The sequence below is a fragment of the Gambusia affinis genome, linkage group LG14 (genome assembly GCF_019740435.1).
Source record: "Gambusia affinis linkage group LG14, SWU_Gaff_1.0, whole genome shotgun sequence".
Classification (NCBI taxonomy): domain Eukaryota; kingdom Metazoa; phylum Chordata; class Actinopteri; order Cyprinodontiformes; family Poeciliidae; genus Gambusia; species Gambusia affinis.
This window is the reverse complement of record NC_057881.1, coordinates 5,693,144-5,716,402: the sequence shown is the minus strand read 5'-3', so window position 1 is coordinate 5,716,402 and position 23,259 is coordinate 5,693,144. Positions and strand designations below refer to the sequence as shown.

Below are 23,259 nucleotides of genomic sequence, written 5' to 3'. Positions count from 1 at the left end.
GAAACAAAACCCAAAGGGGGGAAAAAAAAAACATTATTCAGTCACATGTGGTGTCTGAGTATTTTTTCACTCACAATATTTCTCCATCACCTTCACTCAGCCCAAACCTCTTACCTCTGTGTGTCTAATAACCTCTTCTAATCTCATATTGAGGAGCTTCCCCATTTTTAATATTCTACCTTTAATGTTTTGCTTCAGATTTTTGAAGTGATGTCCATTCTCAAGTCACGACCAGTCAATGTCTTCACAGCTGTCTTAAAGCTCTTTCGGTATCCTCACTCTGATGGAAAGGGGATTAGTTTTTATCTAAAGCAAACCTTTGGTCTAGTCTCAAAATATATAATGCGAGTTTGATTTTATAAACCTTTATAGCTATGTTTGCATTAGATGCTTACATGCGTAGAAATCAAGTTGGTCCACATTCTGTAACAATGGCGTTCCAATTTGAATCATATTATTTGTACCCAACCAGACTACCTGAAATATATTCCTCCATTCATTTGATTGAAAGCTTTATTAAAGACTTGAGCTGTTCTGTGTCAAATGAAGTTTTGTCAGTAAACCTCAAGCTGTTCAATAAAGTCCCAATAACTTTTACTTCTTTGAAGTACACACAACCTGTGAATGTTCATTTAGCAGTAAACTCCCGCAGCCGCACATACATCGCAATTACATTTCACAGTCTTTCAAATGCGTTAACGCCTCCACTGCCGAGCCTCAACACCGGGGACGTGAAATCACAATGTAAGCGACGCCGGCGTCTGATAACTTGGCTGTCTTTTCCAACCGAGTCTATTTTCATCCCCTCCTCCGAGTCGCTCCCCGCTAGATGAGCGAGGCGTTCAGGTGCCTGAGAGCGGTTGGGATATATAGCTGCTCACCGTTGCATCGACCTCCTCCTGTTCTCTCCTTTTTTTCTCCTCACTTACAGCTCAGCCCACGCTGGTGGAAATGAAGCTCAAGCTGAAAAGCAGCAAGAGAAGGAAGGAGAGAAAACGAGCAATGAGGGGAGATAAATATTGAGTGGCTGAGGGGGTGGACGAGTTAGCAAATATGAGGTACAGAGATATGAAGTGGAGTGCATGAGAGGAGGAAATTAAAATGACGCTTTTACATTCCATTAAATATCCTCTAAATGTTCCACTTCTCGTCTGTTACATAATTTACTTAGTGAATGTGTAATGCAGGTTTATTATATGGTCATGTAAATACAGTATCAACGGACAACTAAAAGAACACAATGAAAGGAAATGTAAGGACAGTCACACTGAAGAAAATTTAATTTCTATTTACTTCCACAGTTTATGAGTATGGAATAAACCCTGAGATGAACTATAAATTATGTTTGTCTCCGCTCTGAAGTTTGTTGAACATATTTTACTGCAGAGAAGTCTTCTGGTTCACATGCTGAGTGATCAAATTAGATGTTCAGTCAATCAACTAAGAAATGCTGAGGACTTCATATGCAAATGCATAGCCCATCAAAGTTCAAAGTTCACTGCTGGTGCATGTACGTTTGATAAATTAAGATTCAAAGTGATTTAATGAAGGCTTAAATGAAGTGTAAATACGCTGTGTCTTAGTAAAAATGTATTTCACGCTTTCTGGATGACTCGGTGGTCTGCTTGGCTGCCAAATGCCTCTAAGGGTTCTGCAGGTCTCTCCACAGAGGAATGTATGCAACCAGTTTCTTTTTTTTTTTTTTCTTAAAGGGTGTGTGCATTTCAGATTTTGAGAAAAATGCTCTGTGACAAAGAATCTGATCCAGAAGATGATAGAATGGATAATTGAGACAGGATCAGCCCAAAGTCGATGTTCAGGATGTTGGGTTCATGTCAAACTGAAGATTTCTTTTTCATTAAATTTCTAATCGGATTTAATTTTACCCTCAACTCATGTCAAGACTTTAGAACCAAATCCAACTTAAATGTTCTTCAGTAAAATAAAATGACTTATTAGCACTAGAGATTTCCAGAAAAACCCTCAACCATTTTGCTCTGCGCTTTTCACTTTTTTGCATGCATGCATCTTACAGAGGTGCATTTTGTGCAGAGTTCAGCTTGATTCTATGCTGAAAGAAATCACGCTCTCAGTATGCCCAGGGTATAGTATCATTGCTGCAAGTGTTGTTGCATCCATTTACATATATTTTCAATGTGCGGAGTTGCCCAGAGACCTTGACATAACATAGACAGATGTTCATGACTGCCACAAGAAGCATCGAAATGGCAGGGAAGGGAATATCTGACTGGTTGCATCATTACAGAATGACATTTTAACCCAAAGTGCATTGTTTGGCTTGAAATGATCCCAGACAATGGACCATCTTGCTCTTTGTATTGCTTCTCAAACACAGCATCTATGAATTAATGCTTAGATCCCAATCAGACAGATCCATATGTGAAGAAATACACTAAATTCCTCCAACTCAAAATGGATAGCCATTAAAAAAATGCATCTTGCAGATTGTGTCTCATTTCCTTTAAAGTTATTTTTTTCTGGTGGAGGGTGGGGGAGAACTCTTGATGCTTGTCTTCTGCTTGCACCGCGTTGTGGCTGGTCTATGCAGCGTACTGAATGACAACTCCAAGTCATGCACCGAGTCCTCTTTAACACAACATTTGGTGAGCGGCTGGGCATTTGTGCTCACCCTTGTTCAGGCAGTGCAGTCTGCTGAGCTGCAGACTTTCCCTTGCAGCATCACACCAGGAAATCTGCTGGGGTGCAAAATGAAAACAAGGTGAGAGGAGTTAAATACGGCTCAGAGATATTAGTGAAGACTGATGTAGAGGAGGGATAGTTTTATAAAACAAGGGAGGAGAAGAATGGCGGGTTAATTAAAAGCATGGGATTGAAAACATTCTGCAGCAGTAGTCTTGCAGCTCATTAAACTAAAACAAGTTTTTAACAACTGCTTTGTTTTATACAGATGGAAAATTATGTTTTCCCATACAGGAAGACTACAGTTTTCTTTAATAATGACACTGGCACAGATCGTGGCAGTTTGACAAATATAGGACCTTTACTTTGCTAGATGTGCTTTTACAAACCAATCCACCACCTCCAAAAACATCAAACTCCACTGGTGGTTTTGTCCCTCGGAAGAGATGAGGAGAAACAAAAGAAATCAGCTTAAACTACTCATTTCTGTTTAAATGTCCTTACTTGAGGACATTTATGTTTACGCATAGCTTAAACAAAAGTAAGTCTCTTTCGTCAACAGTAGCTAAAGCTTTCTGTACATTACATCAGAACATTTTACTGGTTTTTGAAATGTTCCTTCAGCATCTTGCGGTCTGCACTCGGTGAATCTGATGGCTAACTAGACTTGGGCATTTTCTTATTTGAATGTCTTCCACTTATATATGGTATAATGGCTGGTATCAAAATGTTCTTAGACCTTTTTTTAACCTTTATCACACTCATAAGCTGCTACAATGTTTTTCCTAAAGGCCTCATTCAAACAGGCGAAACCTCTTTCAAAATGCTAAGTAATACTGTTCTCATCACGCTCCTCATATGATTCATCTTTGTCTTATTTTAGTTATTTTAAGTTGGAATAAATATTGTAGTGTCCTAACTTACTCCACACCAGATTTACATAATTTTTTATTTGTGTAGATGTCTATAATTTCTCAATTTTGCTAAATTTAGTCTTAAACATCCAAACATCCAGATATATTATAAAACATGTGCTCTTTTTTTCACATGACTGTAGAATTGGAGGGGAGATCATCATACTGTTAAATAAGAGAAATGTGGGGTAACTACAATCAATGCCAAAAATAACTTTTCTTTTTGGTATCAAATTCTTCTTTTTGATGAAACACTATTTTAGATGTGGGCTGAAACTATTCAGTATGAGAGGTCATGATCCCATTTCAACTTTCTCAAGGCTTTTATTTTTATTTGTAAAACATCGAGATAAAATAAAATGCCAGCGACAAAACAATGAGGGATGGTTGCAGTTTCAACAGCAGGAACCATTGTTCTTTCACATCGGCCTAATCGATACAACTTCATTGGTGGGACGTCAACTGTGTGCTGGAGGAAAATAAAGCAGAATAAGGTTTCACCTCTATCTGCCCTTATTTTGCTTTATTTTATCTTTTAGTTTTTAGCAGTTAAATGACTTCTAATTCCTCACGCGGACAAACACTAAAAATAAAGCAAAGCTCCTAGACTTAGACACCTTTGCTTTACGGAAGTAATTTTGTGCTCCGTGGCTGTAAAATCTTGATTTGTAGTCCCTTTAAAAATTGATTTGAAGGTCAGATGGAAGTGTCGGTGGTGAGAAAGGCAGGCTCGGTAAACAACAGGGACTCAGACCCAGAGACAGACACTCAGACGAGGGTAAATGGCTTCATTTACTGCCGCTGCACTCAGATATAGGCTGCTTCACTTTACTGCCACTGACAGTGAGCGCGAGTGTTTTTCATGCTCACCTCTTGTCACAGCCTGTCCCCCGTCTGGATGAGTTTCACCTTTTTCACTTTAATTGGAGGACAAAGAGGAGGTGAAGAAGTTTGCTGCTTCACCTCTTTTGACCTCTGAAATTCTTTGGCCTTCAAACTAAATAAAAACTTGGACATGAAGTATGGGTGATAAGCTAATTAAACATCTTATCTCATCTTTATAGATGATAAGTCACTGATAGATTTCCTGAGAAGCTTTACTTGACAGTAACTAACAATGAAAAGCCATGTTTGATGTGCGTGAAGCTTTTCTTTCAGAGCTTGTCATAAATGCTCTTTTCTGCTTTTTTTTGTTTTTTTGTCTCTGCAGGGCCGGTTTCGAACAGGATATAGAGGGCGACCACTCTTTTTACCCTGACAACTGTCACAGTAAGATGAATCTGTTCTTTTAAAGCCCTAGTAACAGTTTTTGGAGTTATAATATGAGCTGTAGAGGTGTAAAGGTTATGGATTGTTAAAACACAGCCTGGGGTTTGTTTCCATGGATTTTACAATCCAACTTATGGAGTTCATGCTAGTTTGAGACCTAATTGGAAAATCTGGGTCACATAAAAAATTTACTGTCTGGTTTACTGTTTAGTTTTTACTTTTTGGAAAATTCTAACCATTTGGAAAAATTCTAAGCCATTAGTGGAGCCAAAGAAACACATTTCAGTCTTTGTCTGCCTTTACCTGCTGGAATACAGCACTTCTCTAAGTGTAATGGTCATCATCTCCCACTTACTCCCTACGCTTTCCAGCTATTTCTCCAGTATCATTATGGACCCCATGATGTTCCCCATCTGGGGGCATTACCTCTGTCTCTAATGTAGTCACAGATGGACCAAGTTCTGTCAGTTAATTATTTACATAAATTATTCAGTATCCTTGCCTCTAAAAGTAAAACGTTTTTGCAAGACCCCACTGTTTGTGTTTTTATTTTTGTGCAATGCCATCCTACCTCTTTTGTTAGAAATATTGACCATATATTATGTTAAAGCTAAGTTTTTGGGCTGCTTATTAGTTTTCTTTTATCTGTTCTGTTTAATAGCTGGGATAGTTCTTTGATTTTAGGCTCCAAAGCAAATCCTATTGGTTTGTAACAGTTGCATTCATATCCTGAGAAGTTTTGTTTTTTGGAATGTTTGGGAACTGCACATCTTTGTTTTATTAAGGCAGAGGTCTGAGACCACACAGCAAATTGTTCACATCTACTAAAGTCAGAATTTCTTTTGATAAAAATATTATTGCATGTTAAACTGTTTGTTTTTAATTGCAAAATAAATGAAGATAGCCGTTAGTATTTTTTTCTATCATGTAAAAATGGCAAACTTTCCAGTTTTTCAGCTTGTCAATATGTGGAAAAATTCTGAAGATATTTGCAAAGTGCTGCTTTTAGAGTATTTAAATGATTGCTTTCTTCTGTATTTTTTTATGATTAAAAACACATAAAAGTGGGTTTAAATAGCAACATGTGATTTGACCTTTATGGTACCATGAAATCTGACTGGTGTTATCTTTTGTACAGCTGATGTGTTGGCCACAACACGGAACCAGGAATCAGCAGCTGACTCTGCCTACGGTAAAGCCAAACATTTATTCTTCCATTTTTCTTCTATTTTAAAATAATTTCTAAATTTCATTCTATGGTATTACTCAGAACTTTTTATATTTTGTGTCCACTTAATACATCAAAGTAGGACATGGTTATAGGAGGTAGTAAGTTTATAGGTGAGTGTTTTTTCTGAAATAGGGTTTATTAGTCTCAGACTCCAGATGTTTATCAGATATTTGGGGGAAGTTTAATATTAGCGTGAATTGAAGATCTAAACACAACTTTGCTTGTTTGTGGTGTAGTCCTAAAGTTATTGTTTCAATAAAATACAACTTGCAGGTTTGTCAAAACTTGGTGGTGCATTGTCCTTTATTGGATATAAATATGGTTAAGTCTGGCCATTTATTAAAAAACAGCATTCATACAATTCTTTCACATCTATAAAATTCTAAACATAGAAAAACTAAGGCAGAATCCCCTAAAACCAAACCCAGAAGAAAGAGGCCAAGGAACTTCCCTGTCTCAGTTTAACATCTTTACTAACGAGCTTAGACTCAACCAGGAGAAATCCCGTTTTGTCGCCTGGTTGGCTCAAGTTAATGTACAGCAACTCATTGCTCAGCTTGACATCATTACCTTCCACCACTTTACAGTCCAGCAGATCAAAGCCCGGCCTCGCTCAGCAACCTGCTCTGTATTCATTACTGCAGCTCAGCTGCTACCTGACTGTCAAGAGTCCTTCTCGTAAACCAGCAGAAGCATTGTCATTCACCGCGCAGCCGCCGAACCCACACAGTGAATCCCATTATGGCTCTATGTGGTGCATTCCAGTGATTAAAGCCTTAGAGGGGACGGCTAGAAAGACATTTTTTGGTTTGTGGTCCACTTGACTCGAGCCGAGTTTGTTTTTCAGGAACACTTGAGCCCAAGAGGCTGCGTTGTGTCAGCAGCACTGATGAAGAGAACGAAGGTGAGGGAGAGCAAGGTCGTCAGACTGTGAGCCCAATGAATCAGGGAAATGAAAGCGATCAATGATTAGTGCTTTTTTTTTTTTTACCACGTCCTGAAAACATTTACGAACCTAACTCAACTCTGAATGATGTTCTCTGTCAGTCTCTTCAAATTCAATCACCACCTCAATTTGACATTGCCACGTCCATGTATTGAAGTCTTTTTTTTTTAAGTGAGCAACCCTGAGTCAGAGGCAGCATCTCCTGAGGTAATTTCACTGTAGGCCATGAGAGCCGTCAGAGCACAGAGAGCGCCTCGCTTTGTATTCTACCACTTAGCTTAATTGCATCCACCTGGAATTGAAATGAGGTTGTGTTAGTTGACAAGAATTAAAATCTTACTTTTAGAAAAGTAAAAACTGAAGTGGAGCACAGAGAGCCAGAGGGACTAATTCAGTTGATAATCAGCTTTATTTATTGTAACTACTATTGCATTACATGATTTAATCCTGTTTCTTTTAGTAGATTGTTGTGAAATTCATTTAGTTCAGTGTACGCCGTTTTGAAGACAAAGGATAAGCTTTTTTTTTTTTTTTTTTAATAAAAGCAATGTTGTCCTTATTATACATGCAGTAACTTTCACAAAGGTTGCCAGCTGGCATTTGTTTCCTGGCCTTTAAAACTCTCTAAAGAACTGACCATTTTTCAAGCACAATTTAAGTCATCAAGCAGTAAATGGCACAGAAATAGTTATGAACATTGAAAGTATCTATGTTTCAGTATTGAGATGATGTCTGATACAGCATTTCTTCTTGCATTCAATAAGGATAAAACATTTCTTGGGGCACTTTGACCTTGAACTTGAAGCTGATGTTTTTTTTCTTTTGTAACATTAGTGATTTTCCTGCATTAAGGCTTTTAGGTAATGTTATTAGCCTTAACAGAGTTCATGACACAAAGCACTGTAACCCAGAACAGGCAAAACAAACAATGAGCCTCTAGAGTTGGACGTAAAATTATGCTGTGATTTGACCAATAAACACAATACAAAGAAAACCTGGGTAAACAAGGTGAGTTTTCCTTTGAAATCTATTAACATCACGTTGAAATGTATAGTTTTTAATTGATTCAGTAGAAAATAATAAAATACTTTTTGGTAAAATCCCCAGTGGAACATTGAATATTTTTTTTCTGCTGTCAACATTTTGTACATTTTTGTATTTTGTGCTTTTAGCAGTGGTTTAAACAGATTTATACACCAATATTATTTAGTTATTTGATAGTCCTCACCAAAACATTTTTCTTCCGTTGAAATTTCCTGCATAATTTTTCATTCGATGTTTTTTTTTTTTTGTTTTTTTTTGCAGTCTTATCACACTAATAGTATTTAAAAAGAATGAAAGTTTAAATTGAACTTAAACTCATTGGCAGCATCATAAAACCATGCAAGCTAAAGAAAAATGTATAAAGTCTCTGATTTATATCTTTTTAGAGTGCATTTATCTGTGTTGCTTTTAAAAATGGACATAATATTTCAACCCACAAGCTGCTCGGCTGTTTTATATTCTGAAATCAACCTTTTTTTCTTTATCTTAAACATACATCATGTTAGAATAAAGAGAGTCTGCCATCATCTACATCCTAAATTATGAAACGGTAGCTTTATATCTTAATTTCTTTTTGCATAATTAAGACTTTGCAGACAAATCTCCACCTTCCAGTTAAAAGATTAGCCCAACTTTGATTACAGTCGTATATCTGATCTAATATAATACGTTAAATGAAACCACAGCCTTATAATAAATTGTGCATTGTTGGGATTAATTGCTTGACTTGTTCTAATTGTGTTGAAATAAACTGTCATCCAAGTTTTAGACCTTGCATCGCCTGCAGGTTTTCCCGGGGAGTTAATTGCACGATAGCACAATAAGAACTGCCAGTCATTTCATCACTTCTTTTTTTAACATTACCAATGTTCCCTCTTATTCTCTTTTTAGTGGTTCCATTGTGAAGATGACGGTGATTTATCGAAGCTAAATTGTGTTTTTTGGGGGAGTTTTAATGGTAAAACTGTCAGTAGGTGCTTTTTGCATAATGATCTCTGAAGCATTAACTCTGTAGTGTCGGACAGTCGGGTGTGAAGGACTCCCAACACAATGACTGATGTTTTAGCCTGTGTGCACCCTTATTCATCTGCAGTACGCTAGACTGGTTATCATTACTGTAATGACATAATTTGCCGGGCAACTATTCCCTTAATGAGGTTTTTGCAGTAGATTGCTTATTTAATGCACTGACAAGGAGAACACTGTAGATCCAGCTCAGGGCCTGAAAGGACACAAATTGGCCCTGTGCTTTTACAGGACACACTGTTTTTATGTTGTTATTTGATGAGAGCTGACATTGTGCTTAATGAGTGGTACAAATGCAAATTATAATGGTTTTGGGAGGACATAAATGCAGTCTGTGACCTTTAAATTACTTGTTGTTGTGCAGACGATCCAGTAAATTAAGTTTATTCTGCTGGTGAGCTTGAGTGCCTGGCTTCATAATTCCCAATTAAAAAGTCGTTTAAGTTGACTTCCCAGAAAGTTGAGGATGTTAGGGTGTGTGTGCCAGCAACCTGGCATTACTGTGGTTCCACAGATCTGTCTCCAATGCTCTTTTAGTCAATTAAATTAAAGTTCCAGGTAAAAATACTTGGCTAAAAATTCTCAGCAACAAGCCCCCAGTTCCCTTTTCCTTCGTGTTTCCTGCCAAGTTTTAAAACAGCTGCAGGGATTTTAGGCCGATAGTTGATGAGGTCTGACTCAAAACCATGTTGTGCAGGTAAAGGTCACATATCTGGACACTTGACTCTTTGGCAGCAAGAAGGAAAATCTGAATTAAAAAGATGCTCATTTGGAACTGAACCCCAAATCTCACTCCAGTGGTTTAAAAATAAGTGGCTGTGTGTTCACATTTAACAATATTCATTTAGTACTGCTGAAATACTCACTCTGGTATTAAAACTAATGATAATGAATTTAATGAGAAAATCCATCCTTTTTTTTCTTTGTGATTAAAATTATTCGATCATGTTACCAGTAACACCAACATGGGCCCAACTAGAAGAAAGAAGAAAACAAAATATGAAAATCAGCACCAATGTAGTAGGAAATTACTACAATGAAATAAAACATAAAGGGATGTTAAGAATTTTGTGAAATAAAAAACAAAGATGGATTTTTAGGTCCTACAACACCGAAGAAAGAAGCTTGACTTTCTGTTCTTGGTGTCCAGAGAAGTTAATGCTGTGAATGTTGACGAGGTGGGAAATATGACATACTGTAATTTCCCCTTACAATTTTTAACCTCTCAAAGAATCAAACATTGTCAAATCTTAAGTTAAAATGTTAAAGATTATGTTTTACGTTTTTAGTGTTGATTTTTCCAATCTCTAATAAGCAACATAGAGTTTTTCTTCGGCAGTGAATTGTGTAAGACACATTTGTAGAAAAATGATCACAATGTAATAATAAATTAGTCAAAAACTATCTTTATTTGGTCAAATTTGTGATAATTTTGCCTACAAATAGCCTAGAAAAAACATCTTTACCCTCGTCTAAACATCACATGTTCTTCAAGAACAAATGTATTGGTTCTTTTTAATGTGAATTTGACTCATGGGCATAGTTGCACTTTAAAACTTTATACATGTGGGAAGCTGTTTAACTTTAAGACAACTCCTCCAGTGCATGAAGGGCAAAGTCTGTGTGTTGCAGCTCTCAGTCTTTATTTATTCCAGGAGCGTCTGGCTGTTTTCCAGCCTCTCTCTGCTGCTGTTGGTCGCAGAGCGGCTCCTTCCAGTGGTTTGGAGCGATTTCCGGCGCCCCGAGGGAGTCGATGGTGTGACTTAACGGCTTCTTCTGTTTATAATTACATGAATGTGAGAAGCTGACATTTAAAGCAGCTCAGATGCTTTTTAATTGGAACATTAATTTACTAATCACACAACAAAAACTGTAGACGTGACATTAAAATATTCACTGGGTCTAGAAATGATGTAAGAGAAAATGTCTGGAACAATTACCATAAGATATGGAATATTTTCTAATTAATATCTCATTAGGCATTTATTTCCATATATTATTCCTACAGATGGTTAGACTTGATATGTTGCATACCCAAATATATGTTGCCCTTTATTTTGCATTGATCAAGGAGCATAACTCATTAACTGATCTACAGTATTTTTCACAATTAATTGCCTTTTTCAGCATTTGTGACTGCTTTTAGGGTTTTAATATTATGTAAAATAGTTGGGATCAGTAAAAAATTAGAGTTCAATTCAATTTAGTTTCAAATTCAATGTTTTAAAAGATCAGCAAAACTGCAGATTGATGCTGTTTTGTATTCTCAGGATGTTTCAGTTCTATTACAGAGCCGAAGTCCTTCTAGGAAACTTGTGAAAGTATAGCATTGTCCTTAAAGTCACTTTTCATCATTTAACAGAAAAATCAAAGTGTTTTGCAGGCATTCTTTGGATTATGGTCCACAATTCTTTCCTAAATATTGAATAAGATATACTGGTCTTTCTTTCTGCTGCCACCTTGTTTAATCAGAACTGCACATGATTCTCACTTACTGTTATTAGCCGGGCATCAGTGTCTTTGCTCAGAACCAGAATGGAAACCTGTCAAGTGTTCATAAAATTAAACAAACAAAAAAAATGGTATCTTTGGTGTCTGACACCTTCATAAGTGTTAACAGAGCAGAAAATGTTGCCACTGAGTGTGTATTCGTGTGTGTGTTTGTGTGCAATGAAAGCATGAGCTGCAATTACAAGAGCATATCTAAGTGAAAGAAAGCTGCAGCTCGGTGGAGGTCGGGACGTTTCCATTAGATCCGCCTGCCTGCCACAGGAAGGGAACAACTAAAAGAAAACCTCTGTTTCAAGAAACAGAGGTGAGGCTCTTTTTCACCTCACTCAGCCTGAAAGAACTGCTGCCAAAATGCCACATATCCATTTTAAAAAGTGACCAGCCTGTGAATCATGTTTTAGTCATGAAACTGAAAGTGCATTGTGGTTTTCTTTATGCAGCCATTTTATTTTATATTTAATTTCAGTTTGTGTCTTGAAACTTTTTATACATTTGCTACACTAACAATAAAATGTGTCTTTGATGGTTAGAAACATTTTATACACACACAATTTCAAGGCTCTTTACTAAACACACTGATTCAGTTCAAATCCAGTTTCTACTCAATGTTCAAGAGAACTAAATACAATTATTTTGACAACAATCAATTCATACAGACACATTCAGAGTCCAATTTTCACACATCTTAATTATTAAATAAACTAGTCAATCGATGACATAATCCCATTTTGTAAAGAACTGTCTAAGGAAGCCATTTGCATCAAGTTATTGCTTTTGCAGCAATTTCCCCATCAACATTGTTGAGAATGCTGCTTATCCATTTAGTTTAGCATTTTTCAATCCTAAACTATGCAAAAAGTTTATGCTTACTCCTTTGCAGCCATAAATACTGTAAATAAGATCAACAGTTCAGAACTAGTAAAAGGATAAATGGTAAATGGATTTATGTTGCCTTTCCAGTCACCCAAACCACTAAATGTGCTAAACACTTGAGCAACATTCATTCAATCACATTCTGAATTTTGCACACATTCATACATGATGCACAAATCAGTAAATAACTTCAGTTTTAACGCCTCATCCAGAGCACATCAACATGTGGCATAAAGAAGCTCTATTGGAAACTACAATGTAACCTGTAATGTTACATTGATTAGAACCTGAAATGTAAAAATTAAAAAAAACTTGTGTAAATCTAAAAAGATACATTCAGGTGCAATTACCTCACTGTGGACAACATAACTTCATTTGAAGCTCTTTGCAAGAATTAACCTTAAATAGCAATTTTTTTTTTTTTCAAAATCAGATTTACAGTTTTAGATAAATTCTGATTTAAAACGCCATACTGCTGTAACATTTAGGAATAATCATTTCTGTAAGTTTCACCTTTTTACCTAAAGTGTCCGTGCAATTTAGGAAGGTGCCAGCTGATGTGATCTCTGGCTTTGTGGTAAAACCCAAAGGTGTGCTTACTGTTATCTCTTCACTCTGTAACAGAAAATATCCTAATTACTCTGCAGATAACAAAGACACAGAGAGTGCAATTACTCTGCATGAGTGTTTCTCGTGTACTTCTGCACACAATAAGGTGAAACTAAATATGCTGTCTGTATCATGTAGAAGTCTAGAATGTGTGTGATAATGTGCTTGCCAATGGCTTGGTGAGTGATTTTCCTTCTATGAATGCACGTGTATGAGCAGGCAAAAGAGCCATCAAAGCGTGTTAAAGTGTTTTTTAATGAGCTGGAGCTCTTACAAATGGACTGAGTACGTTATGTGGCTCATGCAGAACAGGCGGGGATGAGAGGTGTTAGAAAGCAGCCAAAAGCGGTCGTATTGACGCTAATTGTCTTCATCTTCTCCCAGCGCTGAGCAAAATGAGGCGAAGGGTATAAGCAGCTTCACTGGATGAATTTCAGGCGGCTGTTTGTTGCTAATGAGCCTCCAGCTGGCTTTGAGTGATGAAGGTGATATTTCTGACTGTCTTGGTTATAAATATTACACACATGTAGAACCAGGAGTTTGAAAACTTATACCACAGTGTATAAAAAATACTTTCCTGCTTTATCTAAATTCTTTTTTTTTTTTGGCTCAGTTCTTCCCAGAGCTTATGCAAGACCTGTCTCCATGTCACCATAAAAGGACACTTTATTTCAGATTAAATCTGGCATCTTTCATATAAGTAGTGAAAGTTCTTTTAATAGAAGACAAAAACGATTTAGCTTTGAAATCCCCAAAATTGAATAACATGTAAACTTTGAAAAGACTCCTGTCTTTCATTCACTGGAACAACTACATTATGTTTTTTTATATATATTTGAAAATGACAGACGTTTAGCATGTCTAAGTGATTGCTGATGCACTTTATTTGCTCACTGGACACTGAGTTTTGAAACATCTCACATTTCAACAAGACAAGGAGTTGCTCTACTGAGGTAGAGAAAAGACTGACCACACATTCAGTAGCATTTGATCTCTTTTGTTTCTTACTCCTTGACAGTGATCTGTTTTTGTAAAATTTTTATGAAAGTAGCCAAAAATTAAGCTGGTTCCCTGAGAGAAGCAAACCAACATAATGTATTGACTAAATTTAGGCTCTTTTTTTTTTTTTTTTCTTATAAAAATTTAAGCTAATGAGGAAATGTGTTTATGCAAGGTGAAATGTTCTGGATTAAATTCAGCAGATTAACATGCTAAGAAATAGGACTAACTAAAACTGCATGCACTGACTTATTTTTGTGACCTCTCTGGTTGCAGCTTTATTGCTCTTTTATGAGCACATGATTGTATAGGTGGGTACTATTATGTGAGTGTTTTGCCGTGTGTGGATGCAAATCTGTTTATGCAACCTCACTGTGACGCTCAAATTTCTGTTCGGACACATTGCAGTCATCCATCAGAAAAACCGGAGGATGTAGAGAAACTCCACACAGCACATGAAATGACCTGGCCGGGAATTTAGGGCAGAATTGTCCCACTCTGAGACAACATCGTCGAGTCCTGTAGCTTGGTGATAGGAAAAAAGATTTAGTAAAAGGTCTGTGTTGGGTTAATCTGAAGATTAGGATTAGTGTATTTCACCAGTGGAATAACATTAGTGTGATGTCTTTTCACATGATGAAACATTCTGTGTGTAAGAATGATAGTTTTAAAGTTTTGTGTCTAAGCTTTAGTTTAAAGCCATCATCGCTGAGGTCACTTTGTCTTTCTGAGCAGTAATAGTATAACTACGGTTGCTTGGTGCAAACCAGCAATTTAATCTTTCTAAATCACTCAACTGACATGGTATTAAGGAAGATGCTGTTCACTTCACCAGTTAGGAGGATGTAATTTATTTACAGATTAAATATAAATGATACAAACCTGATGTGAGTCAGTTAAAGGACAGGAGGAGCATGTTCTGTCTCTTTTCTTTTCACATCTTTATTAGTTTAATCTTTGCTTCACCAGGCAAAACAATGCAGACAATTTCTAAACTGAAAGTGCTAAAACACTTAAGGGAATAAAGGGAGGAGGACACATACAATGAGCCATGTGTTCATTCTGCAAAATAAATGCATGACCCCAAATAAGGACCCTTTAGTCTGTGTTTAAGAGCAGGAAATGACATCAAACTGTCAATGTAGTTTCTTTTGATAAGTTGCAATCATTTACAACAGCAAACCATAAAGACTTGGTTTTGCATACTTGGCATGTAGAGATGCATCCTAAACGACTTGCAGATCCAAGCTGTTTTTCTTGTTCATTTGTATTCATAAATCCAAATATGCAAGCTAGCAGTGTAAAAATGTCTCGTATATTTTATAGATGAAAAGCAGCTATTTTAAATACAAATTCATATTATTTTCCTCACTTTTCAATCTGAACTGCTGTTAAATTTCTTACATTTCAGTGGAAATTCTCCACATGTTGAAAGCCTTCATCTCCCTCAACACCCAGACAGTCAGCAGAGAAAAGTTGACTGAATTGCCATATTTAAGTAGATTTAACCCTCTGGTTTTTAGCTTCAGTCATGTGTTTAAATGTTAACTTTTAAACCTAAAAGAAAACTGCATCAAAAATATTGATGGTTAAACATAAACTCACAATATAACTACTGTATGCAATCAAAAGTTTTTGTCCTAATATTATTCATCCAATTTGAGAGGCAACTTTGGATGTCTGTCTTTCTTTCTTTCTTTCTCTCTTTCTTTAGGAATCCTGTGAGATTTGAGAAATTTAGGAAGTTTGATTGATGGTTGACAATACCAGATTATACAATAAGTTGTTTGTTTTTTTAGTAGCAGCCAACATTGGGCCTCTTTTCTCAGAAAGCAGTTATTTTTGTCCTCTGAGATTCAGCTTCATGTCAACAAGATTCATCATATTATCTGCAATGAACTGACAGTTTCACATTCTGGCTGGCAATCTCTGAGTCATCCCAAAGATACATTACAGGATTCAGATCTGCTAAATGAAGATGCCGCTGATGTTTACTGAAGTCTCTGTCATTTGTATGTTGGCACTAAAACAATAGCGGATGTAGAAGAGAACGTTATTGCATCAGAAACAGAACAGGACTCAAACTCACTCACACTGTAGCCTTAGATCTGTTTAGTTTCCTTTTTACGTTGTTCGTCTGCCTTGCCTTTCTATGGCATCTTAAGATAAGTAGATCTGAGTACTGTAAGTAACATTCCAGCATTTAGTTTCTAAATGCCCAATTTTATTTTATATTTTTGTATTTCTTTTTTGAACAGTCATGGAGCCACATATACAGCTGATCCAGACATTTCCATGCATTGAATTCACGCTGAAACATTGACTTTATTGTATATGTCTGTGCAGCGTGAGTGAAGAATGATTTGTTCTATTAAAATGTAGATCATCCACAGACACTAATAATTATATTTTAACTTTCCTAGAAGTTCTGGATCTATATCTGTTTCACATAATCAATCAGATCAGTGTAATGGATGACTGAATGAATAAGCAGGTCAACAAATAATAAAGTGCCCAGTCCACATTTGTAAGTGCTGGTATTATTTTGAATCGATGCTTAAAAGAAATAAATTAGACTCTGTAAGCTTGCATCTAATTGTTTTACTTCTACATTTAGCACTGGACTGCCTTGTAGCGAAATGCTTTGATGTATGTTTCACTTGTTCAAATAAAATAAGTCAAAACATCCCAAAGATTAAAGTGAGAGGTATACATAGTGGTCCTTTAGATTATTATTAGAAATAACCGTGTAGGGCGTGCTGTGGTGCTGTGGTGGGGTGAGGGATGGCATGACCCATGTTTGGAGGCCTTGGGTCCTCGACGCGGCCGTCACGGGTTCGATTCCCAGACTTGGCAACGTTTGCTGCATGTCTTCCCCCCTCTCCTGTCAGCCTATTTTTACATAAGGGACACTAGAGCCCACAAAAGACCCCCTGGAGGGGAGAAAAAAATAAAAACCAGGAAGAAAGAGCACATTAAAGTCTCTCCACTGGCTCCCTGTCGTTCAAAGAATAGACTTTAAAATACTGTTGTTAGTTTATAAATCACTGAATGGTTTAGCACCACAATCCATTAAAGATCTGCTGCTGTTGTATCAACCTTCCAGAACTCTCAGGTTCTGGTTCTGGTTCTGCTCTGCATCCCCAGAACCAGAACCAAACGAGGAGAAGCGGCATTTAGCTTCTATGCACCACAAATCTGGAACAAACTTCCACAAAACTGTAAAACAGCTGAAACACTGACTTCCTTTAAATCTCAACTAAAAACCCACTTGTTTAGAGTTGTATTTGAAACGTAATCAATTACAAATTTATTGACGGAATCTGACTTGATGTTGTGTTTTTATTGTTGATTCTATGTTGTATTGTGTTTTTGTGTTTGATTTGATGTAAAGCACTTTGAAATGCCTTGCTGTTGAAATGTGCTATACAAATAAAGTTTGATTTGATTTAAAGATATTTATGTTGCAGGTCATAAATAATTGTGACCTACAACATAAATTGATCTGCAATTTTAGTTGATCTAAAACACAGAAAAATTGGAAATGCTGAATTTTGGTTTACTGAGAATCACAGCATTAAAGTTTCTACACTTATAAGTTGCTTAACTTCGTTTTTTGTTTCTGGATTATCAAGCAGCCATTCCTACATATTGTTGGTAATAGGATGAAAGCTCAATATGAATGCAAAAAATGTAATGCATTATGCTGCTAGTGCATCAGTATCATCACATAGAATATCTCCATTAAAAGGCTGAGTGAACAGTCCATTAATGCCACTTAGTGAGCATTTAGAGAGACATCCCACCCTGCCCTCAATGCAATCATGGTTATCATTATCACCACATCGGTGCCTAATGTATCATTTCATTACACACATTAAATTCCAGATTAATACAAAGCTCCTTTTGTTTTAAACAATAAAATTTTGCTTCTGCTCACTGTTTAAATCTAAACTCTCAATGGACTACAAATCTATTTATTTAGGAAAGTGTTTCTCTATACTTTCCAATTGACAACAAAATATTTTTCAAGTCTTTTTCTAAAGCCAACATCCATTCTGCATTTGCATATTAGCTTAATCTTCTGTGGGTCAGAAGACATGGAGTTATTTTTATACCACAGTAATTTGCTTAATTTATGAAGATGTTGACTTTACTGGCGACCTGTTTACTCTCCGTACACCAGGAAATATTGGTAATGCATAATTTATTTTATTTATTTTTCAGTTTTTCTTTATAAAATGCCTATTTCATGAGGAACATTTCAGTCTTTTTGGCAGCTTGACAATTTAGTTCTTTTGCAGTTTTTATTGTTTCATATGTTTAAAATCTGGTATGAAAAGTTCTTAACCAGATTCCTTGATTGCTTTTGACAAGCATTTTCATAAAATCAGCCCGTAGTCTTCTGCGATGTTTGTGACAGGAAAAAAAAAATCTTTCACCTGGCTATCGATGGTATTTTTTTCTTTGATCAGTTGTCCTAACTTCGCATATTTCCAAACAGGCAAAAGGAACAACATAAGAATAAGAACAACAATCAATGAAAATGATTGTTTTAACAAAATAAAATGCAATAAAATTAAAAAATATCTAAGATTGCAAGGTTTTATAGCTACTTAGCTCCCTCATTTACCAAAAATACCTATTTACAAATGGATATAACCAGATATGTGACATCTATGTGGATTTGTAAGATGTTACTTATCAGTCTGAAGAGACAATTTGAACACTTGGTGTCTAAATAGAGATGAGTTGAACTTACCCAGAGGCCGTTCGATGTTTAGTGAATTGTTGAGCTACTGCTGCTTTAAATAGTTCCTCCTTTTTGAACATACCTTCTTTTAAACTGCTGGCTTCTCAGTTTATCTGGCACATCAACATGGCGATTGGTGCTTGAATCATTTCTTCAGCATGGAAGTGTCTGCCTTTCTGCTCCAGTACCCAAGGTCTGTTGAACAGCAAACAGTGACACCTTCTATTTCACCGCTTTCTGAAGATTGCACCGAAGTGCCAAAGCGCTTTGTTTACCTCCCACCCACGCGACGGCCTCCTTGAACACCCTGAAGCAGCTCATAAATGTAACACTTCATTCATTTAAATAATGAACACTGGAGACTAAATGAGAATCTAAAGAGTGCCAGAGAGCTGAGGAGCAGCAATCTTGAGGCGTCTGCAGACTGAAACGCCTCATTCTTAATCCACACACCCACAAGACACCTGACACACACCTGCAGTGTTTCAGGTGTGAATTGTGACCTTTAAAAGGGACAAGATGGTGTGTGTGTGTCTGCATGTCTGTAACTGACATTTTCAGAGAAGAACAAAGTCAGACTTGACAAACTGTGTCTTCGTCTCACTTATTTTTTATTTTTTTTCCATTTTGTTTTGATTTCCAGCAGTGTTTCCCTCAATCACCTTCATCCCGACGTCGGTTCTTTTTTGTGTCGGCATCCTTGTTGCTCACTGCCTCTCTGTACGGATTCTGTCACTGGTGTCTGGCTTCATGTGAATACCAATGGGAAGGCGGTGGACAGGAGAGCATGCAAATAGGACAAAGTCATTTGAAGCTTACTTCAGTGTTCAGGGGATCTGTGTTTGCCTTAAAGTCACAGTTTTCTATACATGCATTTCTTTGATATAACTGCCTAGCATATATTATAATATAACAATGAAAGACAGTTCTTCTGTTTAAAAAGTGGTTTGATTTCTCCTGCCATCACGCCTGTAGATGTATATCAAAAACTAAACATTTTCTACCACCTGACCAGTATGTGCAGCATCCTGAAAAAATATTTATTCCCCATCAACTTTTCCACATTATATCGTGTATCATGTCTCAAAGTATTTAATTGGAAATTTATATGATAGATCAGCACAAAGCAGGAAAAGTCATTTCAAAAGTACTGTGATCTGCATTTGTATTCAGTTTCCCTGAATAGACTCTTTAAAATAATCTTTTGCAGCATTTGGTGTAATTTATTTTTTTTATGTCTCAACCAGTTTCCTTCCTGTAAAAGCTGAAATTTTGGCCCCGTTCATCTTTGCAAAATAGCTGAAACATTATTAAATGAGATCATTGGGTTTGGGAATTTTTAAAACATTACTTTAATACACTTTACAGATTCTTAATCAGACTTCGGTCAGGACTTTGACTAGGCCCTTATTACACTTGAATATGCAACAAACTGAACCAGTCGTTGTAGCTCTTGCTTAATGTTTAGGATTGTTGTCTGCTGGAAGCTCGATTCTTTGTCCAAGCCTGAATTGTTTTGCAGTTTCTAGAACTGGCTACTCAGTGTATTATGAATAAATCATCATTGCAATATTCTGATTGCAAAAGGCTGCTTGAACAGCAAAAATTGTAGTTGTTCATTCCAATGTAATATTTAGCCAGGTGGAGAGTCTCACAAATCACCTGCTGCTCACTATGGACACAAATGACTTTGCCCAAAATGTTCAAGGTCAACTCAGACCCTACAGAAGAGATCATCACTTCAGGCTGATGCTGCCACCACATATTTCACTCCCGGCATGGTGCGTTCAGGGTCAGTTTCCATACTCGTTCATGCTGCTCTCATCTGACCGGAGCTCACATGGACATCAATGGCTCCTCTTTCAGAAAATCCAGATTTGTGGAAGTGTGTTGTGCAGAATTTCAAGCTTACATTAATAATAAATGATTTCAATAAATAAAAAACTTGGGTTTTTTATGAATATTTGCCCACAATGTTTGATCTGTAACGTTCCCTGCCTATTCAAATATTGTTCGAATGTATGTAAAATTCTTTGCAACGCCTTCTGCTAGAAACTTACTTTACAGCATATTGAACCAGTCTTTACTGAAGCGTTTATCCTTTTTTTACCCCTTTTTTAAAATTCTCCTCATGGCTTTTCATCAAATCTAGTTATATGGTTCATTTGTATGATTGATTTAATTAGACCTTCCCAGACAGACTGTATTGATTTCAGCTGAATCTAAAAGAAAGAGCAGACGAGAGGGTGGTAAAAGCAGTGAGCTACAGAGATGGGAGGTAGCAAAAAATGAATGGGAGGATGAAAGCTGAAGGAGATGATGGTTGAGAAGGCAGTGAAGAGAAAGTCTTACAGAATACTGTAAATCCTGGACTGACATAGAACAGTGACGGGGGGGAAAAGGGAAAAGTCAAGATATCACCCTGAAGTCTTACCCCAGATGCCAGAAACTTCAACATTTTGGGCTGACAGCTAAGAAAGAGGAACTTTCCATCTGACAGAGGGTAGAGGAAAAAAAGAGAGGGCAGAGAATGAAACATTTCCGTGTTGGGCTGCAATTAGCATAATATTTCTCTCTGTGCGTCTCCATCATCCTATTTTTAACTGTCAGACTGAGGGATGGAGATGAAAGAGTGCAAAAACGAACGTGAAATTGTCTCTTTTAAACACATGGGATGTGTGGGTGTGTGTGCGTGCGTGCGTGTGTGTGTGTGTGTTTGCATGTGCGTGCGTGCGTGCGTGTGTGTGTTTGTGTGTTAATTCCTGCCCTGATGTGTAATGACTGCTTGCTCCATTTCAATAGTACTTTTGCATAAAAGAGTCATGTTTTCCATGGCTTCTTGTATCAAAGCAAAGCCTCAGAAGCTTAGAGGCCAGTCCGGCTTTGAGGTTTCAGATGGTTGCCACTTTGAGTCCCACACCATCGGGGAGTGGGGAATAAAATCCCCTAATGGCAAAAAGTGAAGGGCATGGAATTAGCTTTTTTGTTTCTTGAGTATTTTTGGCGTCTTTGATCAGGGTTTCAGGGACATGAACTCAGTCTGGGAAATTTATCTCTAACAAGGATTTAGATGGAACTTTAATGCCGCTATATATGTTTCTTTTTACAGCAAAAACTTAACCACTTAGAAAAATGGCCAGACTAATTTTTACCAGCTGGCCCCTCAAAGCCTATTACTGCCATACTTACAAGTCAAGTTTTTCAATCACTAAGACGTTTAAAAGAAACTTCAGATCCAATGTGCCCTTGTTTAATAAGGTTATTAGCAATGTTTACTATCTGCGAAATTTGATGTAGGAAAACTTGTACATATATAAAATAAGTACTAAAATAAGTGCATTAACGGTATAAATCAGTGGATTCCCCATGTGATTACTAGGTTTTGTAGGAATAGCATTGATGAATTGTCCTCTTCACTCTGCAAAACTTTAATATTTTAAACGCATTAGTCCAACTCCTGAAGTACACTTTCCTCCCTATCTGGTAGCTGGAAAAATTACACAGCAGATCCGGACCAGAGGTAATCAGTCTTCATGATGGATCACTCCATTTGTTAGAGTGTAGCTTCTGGTGTATCAGGAATTTTTTTGGACACGTTACAGGTGTTTTGGCCAAAGGCTGTGAAATATTGTCGCTCCTAAAATTATAATTTTACTGTATTTTTTTTTTCTTGGAAACAAAAAATCTGAACAATATGTAATCAAAGTATTGATTTCTGCAGAAGTGATGCCCTGTCACCAATCCTGGGCAGTGTGTGTTTGTTCTCATATGCATCACTGCTGCACAGACTGATGAGTCATTGTGTCAGAGAGGCTTTGACGGCGTATCTAAACCTGATGAGGTGAACGCTGCCAAACAATAAACTCTCTCTTTCATCTCCACTCGTCTACACCTACTCCCTCCTTCTGTTCTCGTCCCTTCATCCTTTTGTCAGCCCGACTGCTTCCCTCTCTCCAATCATCTCATCGCTTACCTTCCCTTTCTTCTCCTCCTCTCCCTCCTTTTTGTCCTCCCAGTCTTTTTTCTCTGCGCCGTCATCCAGATTTCTCACCCGTGAAGCACCTCTTTCTCATTAAGTCTAATCCTTGTCGCTGTCTTCCACTCTTTTCTTTCGTCCACCCATTCACCTTGGTTTTACCTCTCCTCCATCTGTTTTCTCTCCTCCTCTTAAACTCTCTTGTCAACTTAACATCAGCATAATATTTGCTCATCCATCCACAGAAGCCTTTGCCTGCTGGCAGGGAATCAAGTTTTGCATTTAATTTAACTCCAGGTACACACGCAAATACAAACACACAAAAAACACCACTGAACAAAGTAAGTGTGATCAGTCATAATATTATGACCACCCATTTAAACTGAGCAGCACTGGAAGGATGATCAAACTGTCTTGGGGTGTTTTGGAGTTTTTGTGGAGCAACAG

At 37.1% G+C, this 23,259-nt stretch overlaps 1 protein-coding gene across 2 annotated transcripts in view; it reads left to right on the top strand.

Moving 5' to 3' along the window:
• The window catches only part of LOC122844170 (semaphorin-6D-like), a 164,547-nt gene that overhangs the window by 135,053 nt on the left and 6,235 nt on the right, over window positions 1-23,259 (top strand). For both annotated transcript variants that reach the window (XM_044139376.1, XM_044139377.1), the window contains exons 19-20: window positions 4,786-4,844; window positions 5,983-6,036. In XM_044139376.1, coding sequence (XP_043995311.1) covers window positions 4,786-4,844; window positions 5,983-6,036 — 113 coding nt within the window. The remainder of the gene's footprint in view (window positions 1-4,785; window positions 4,845-5,982; window positions 6,037-23,259) is intronic.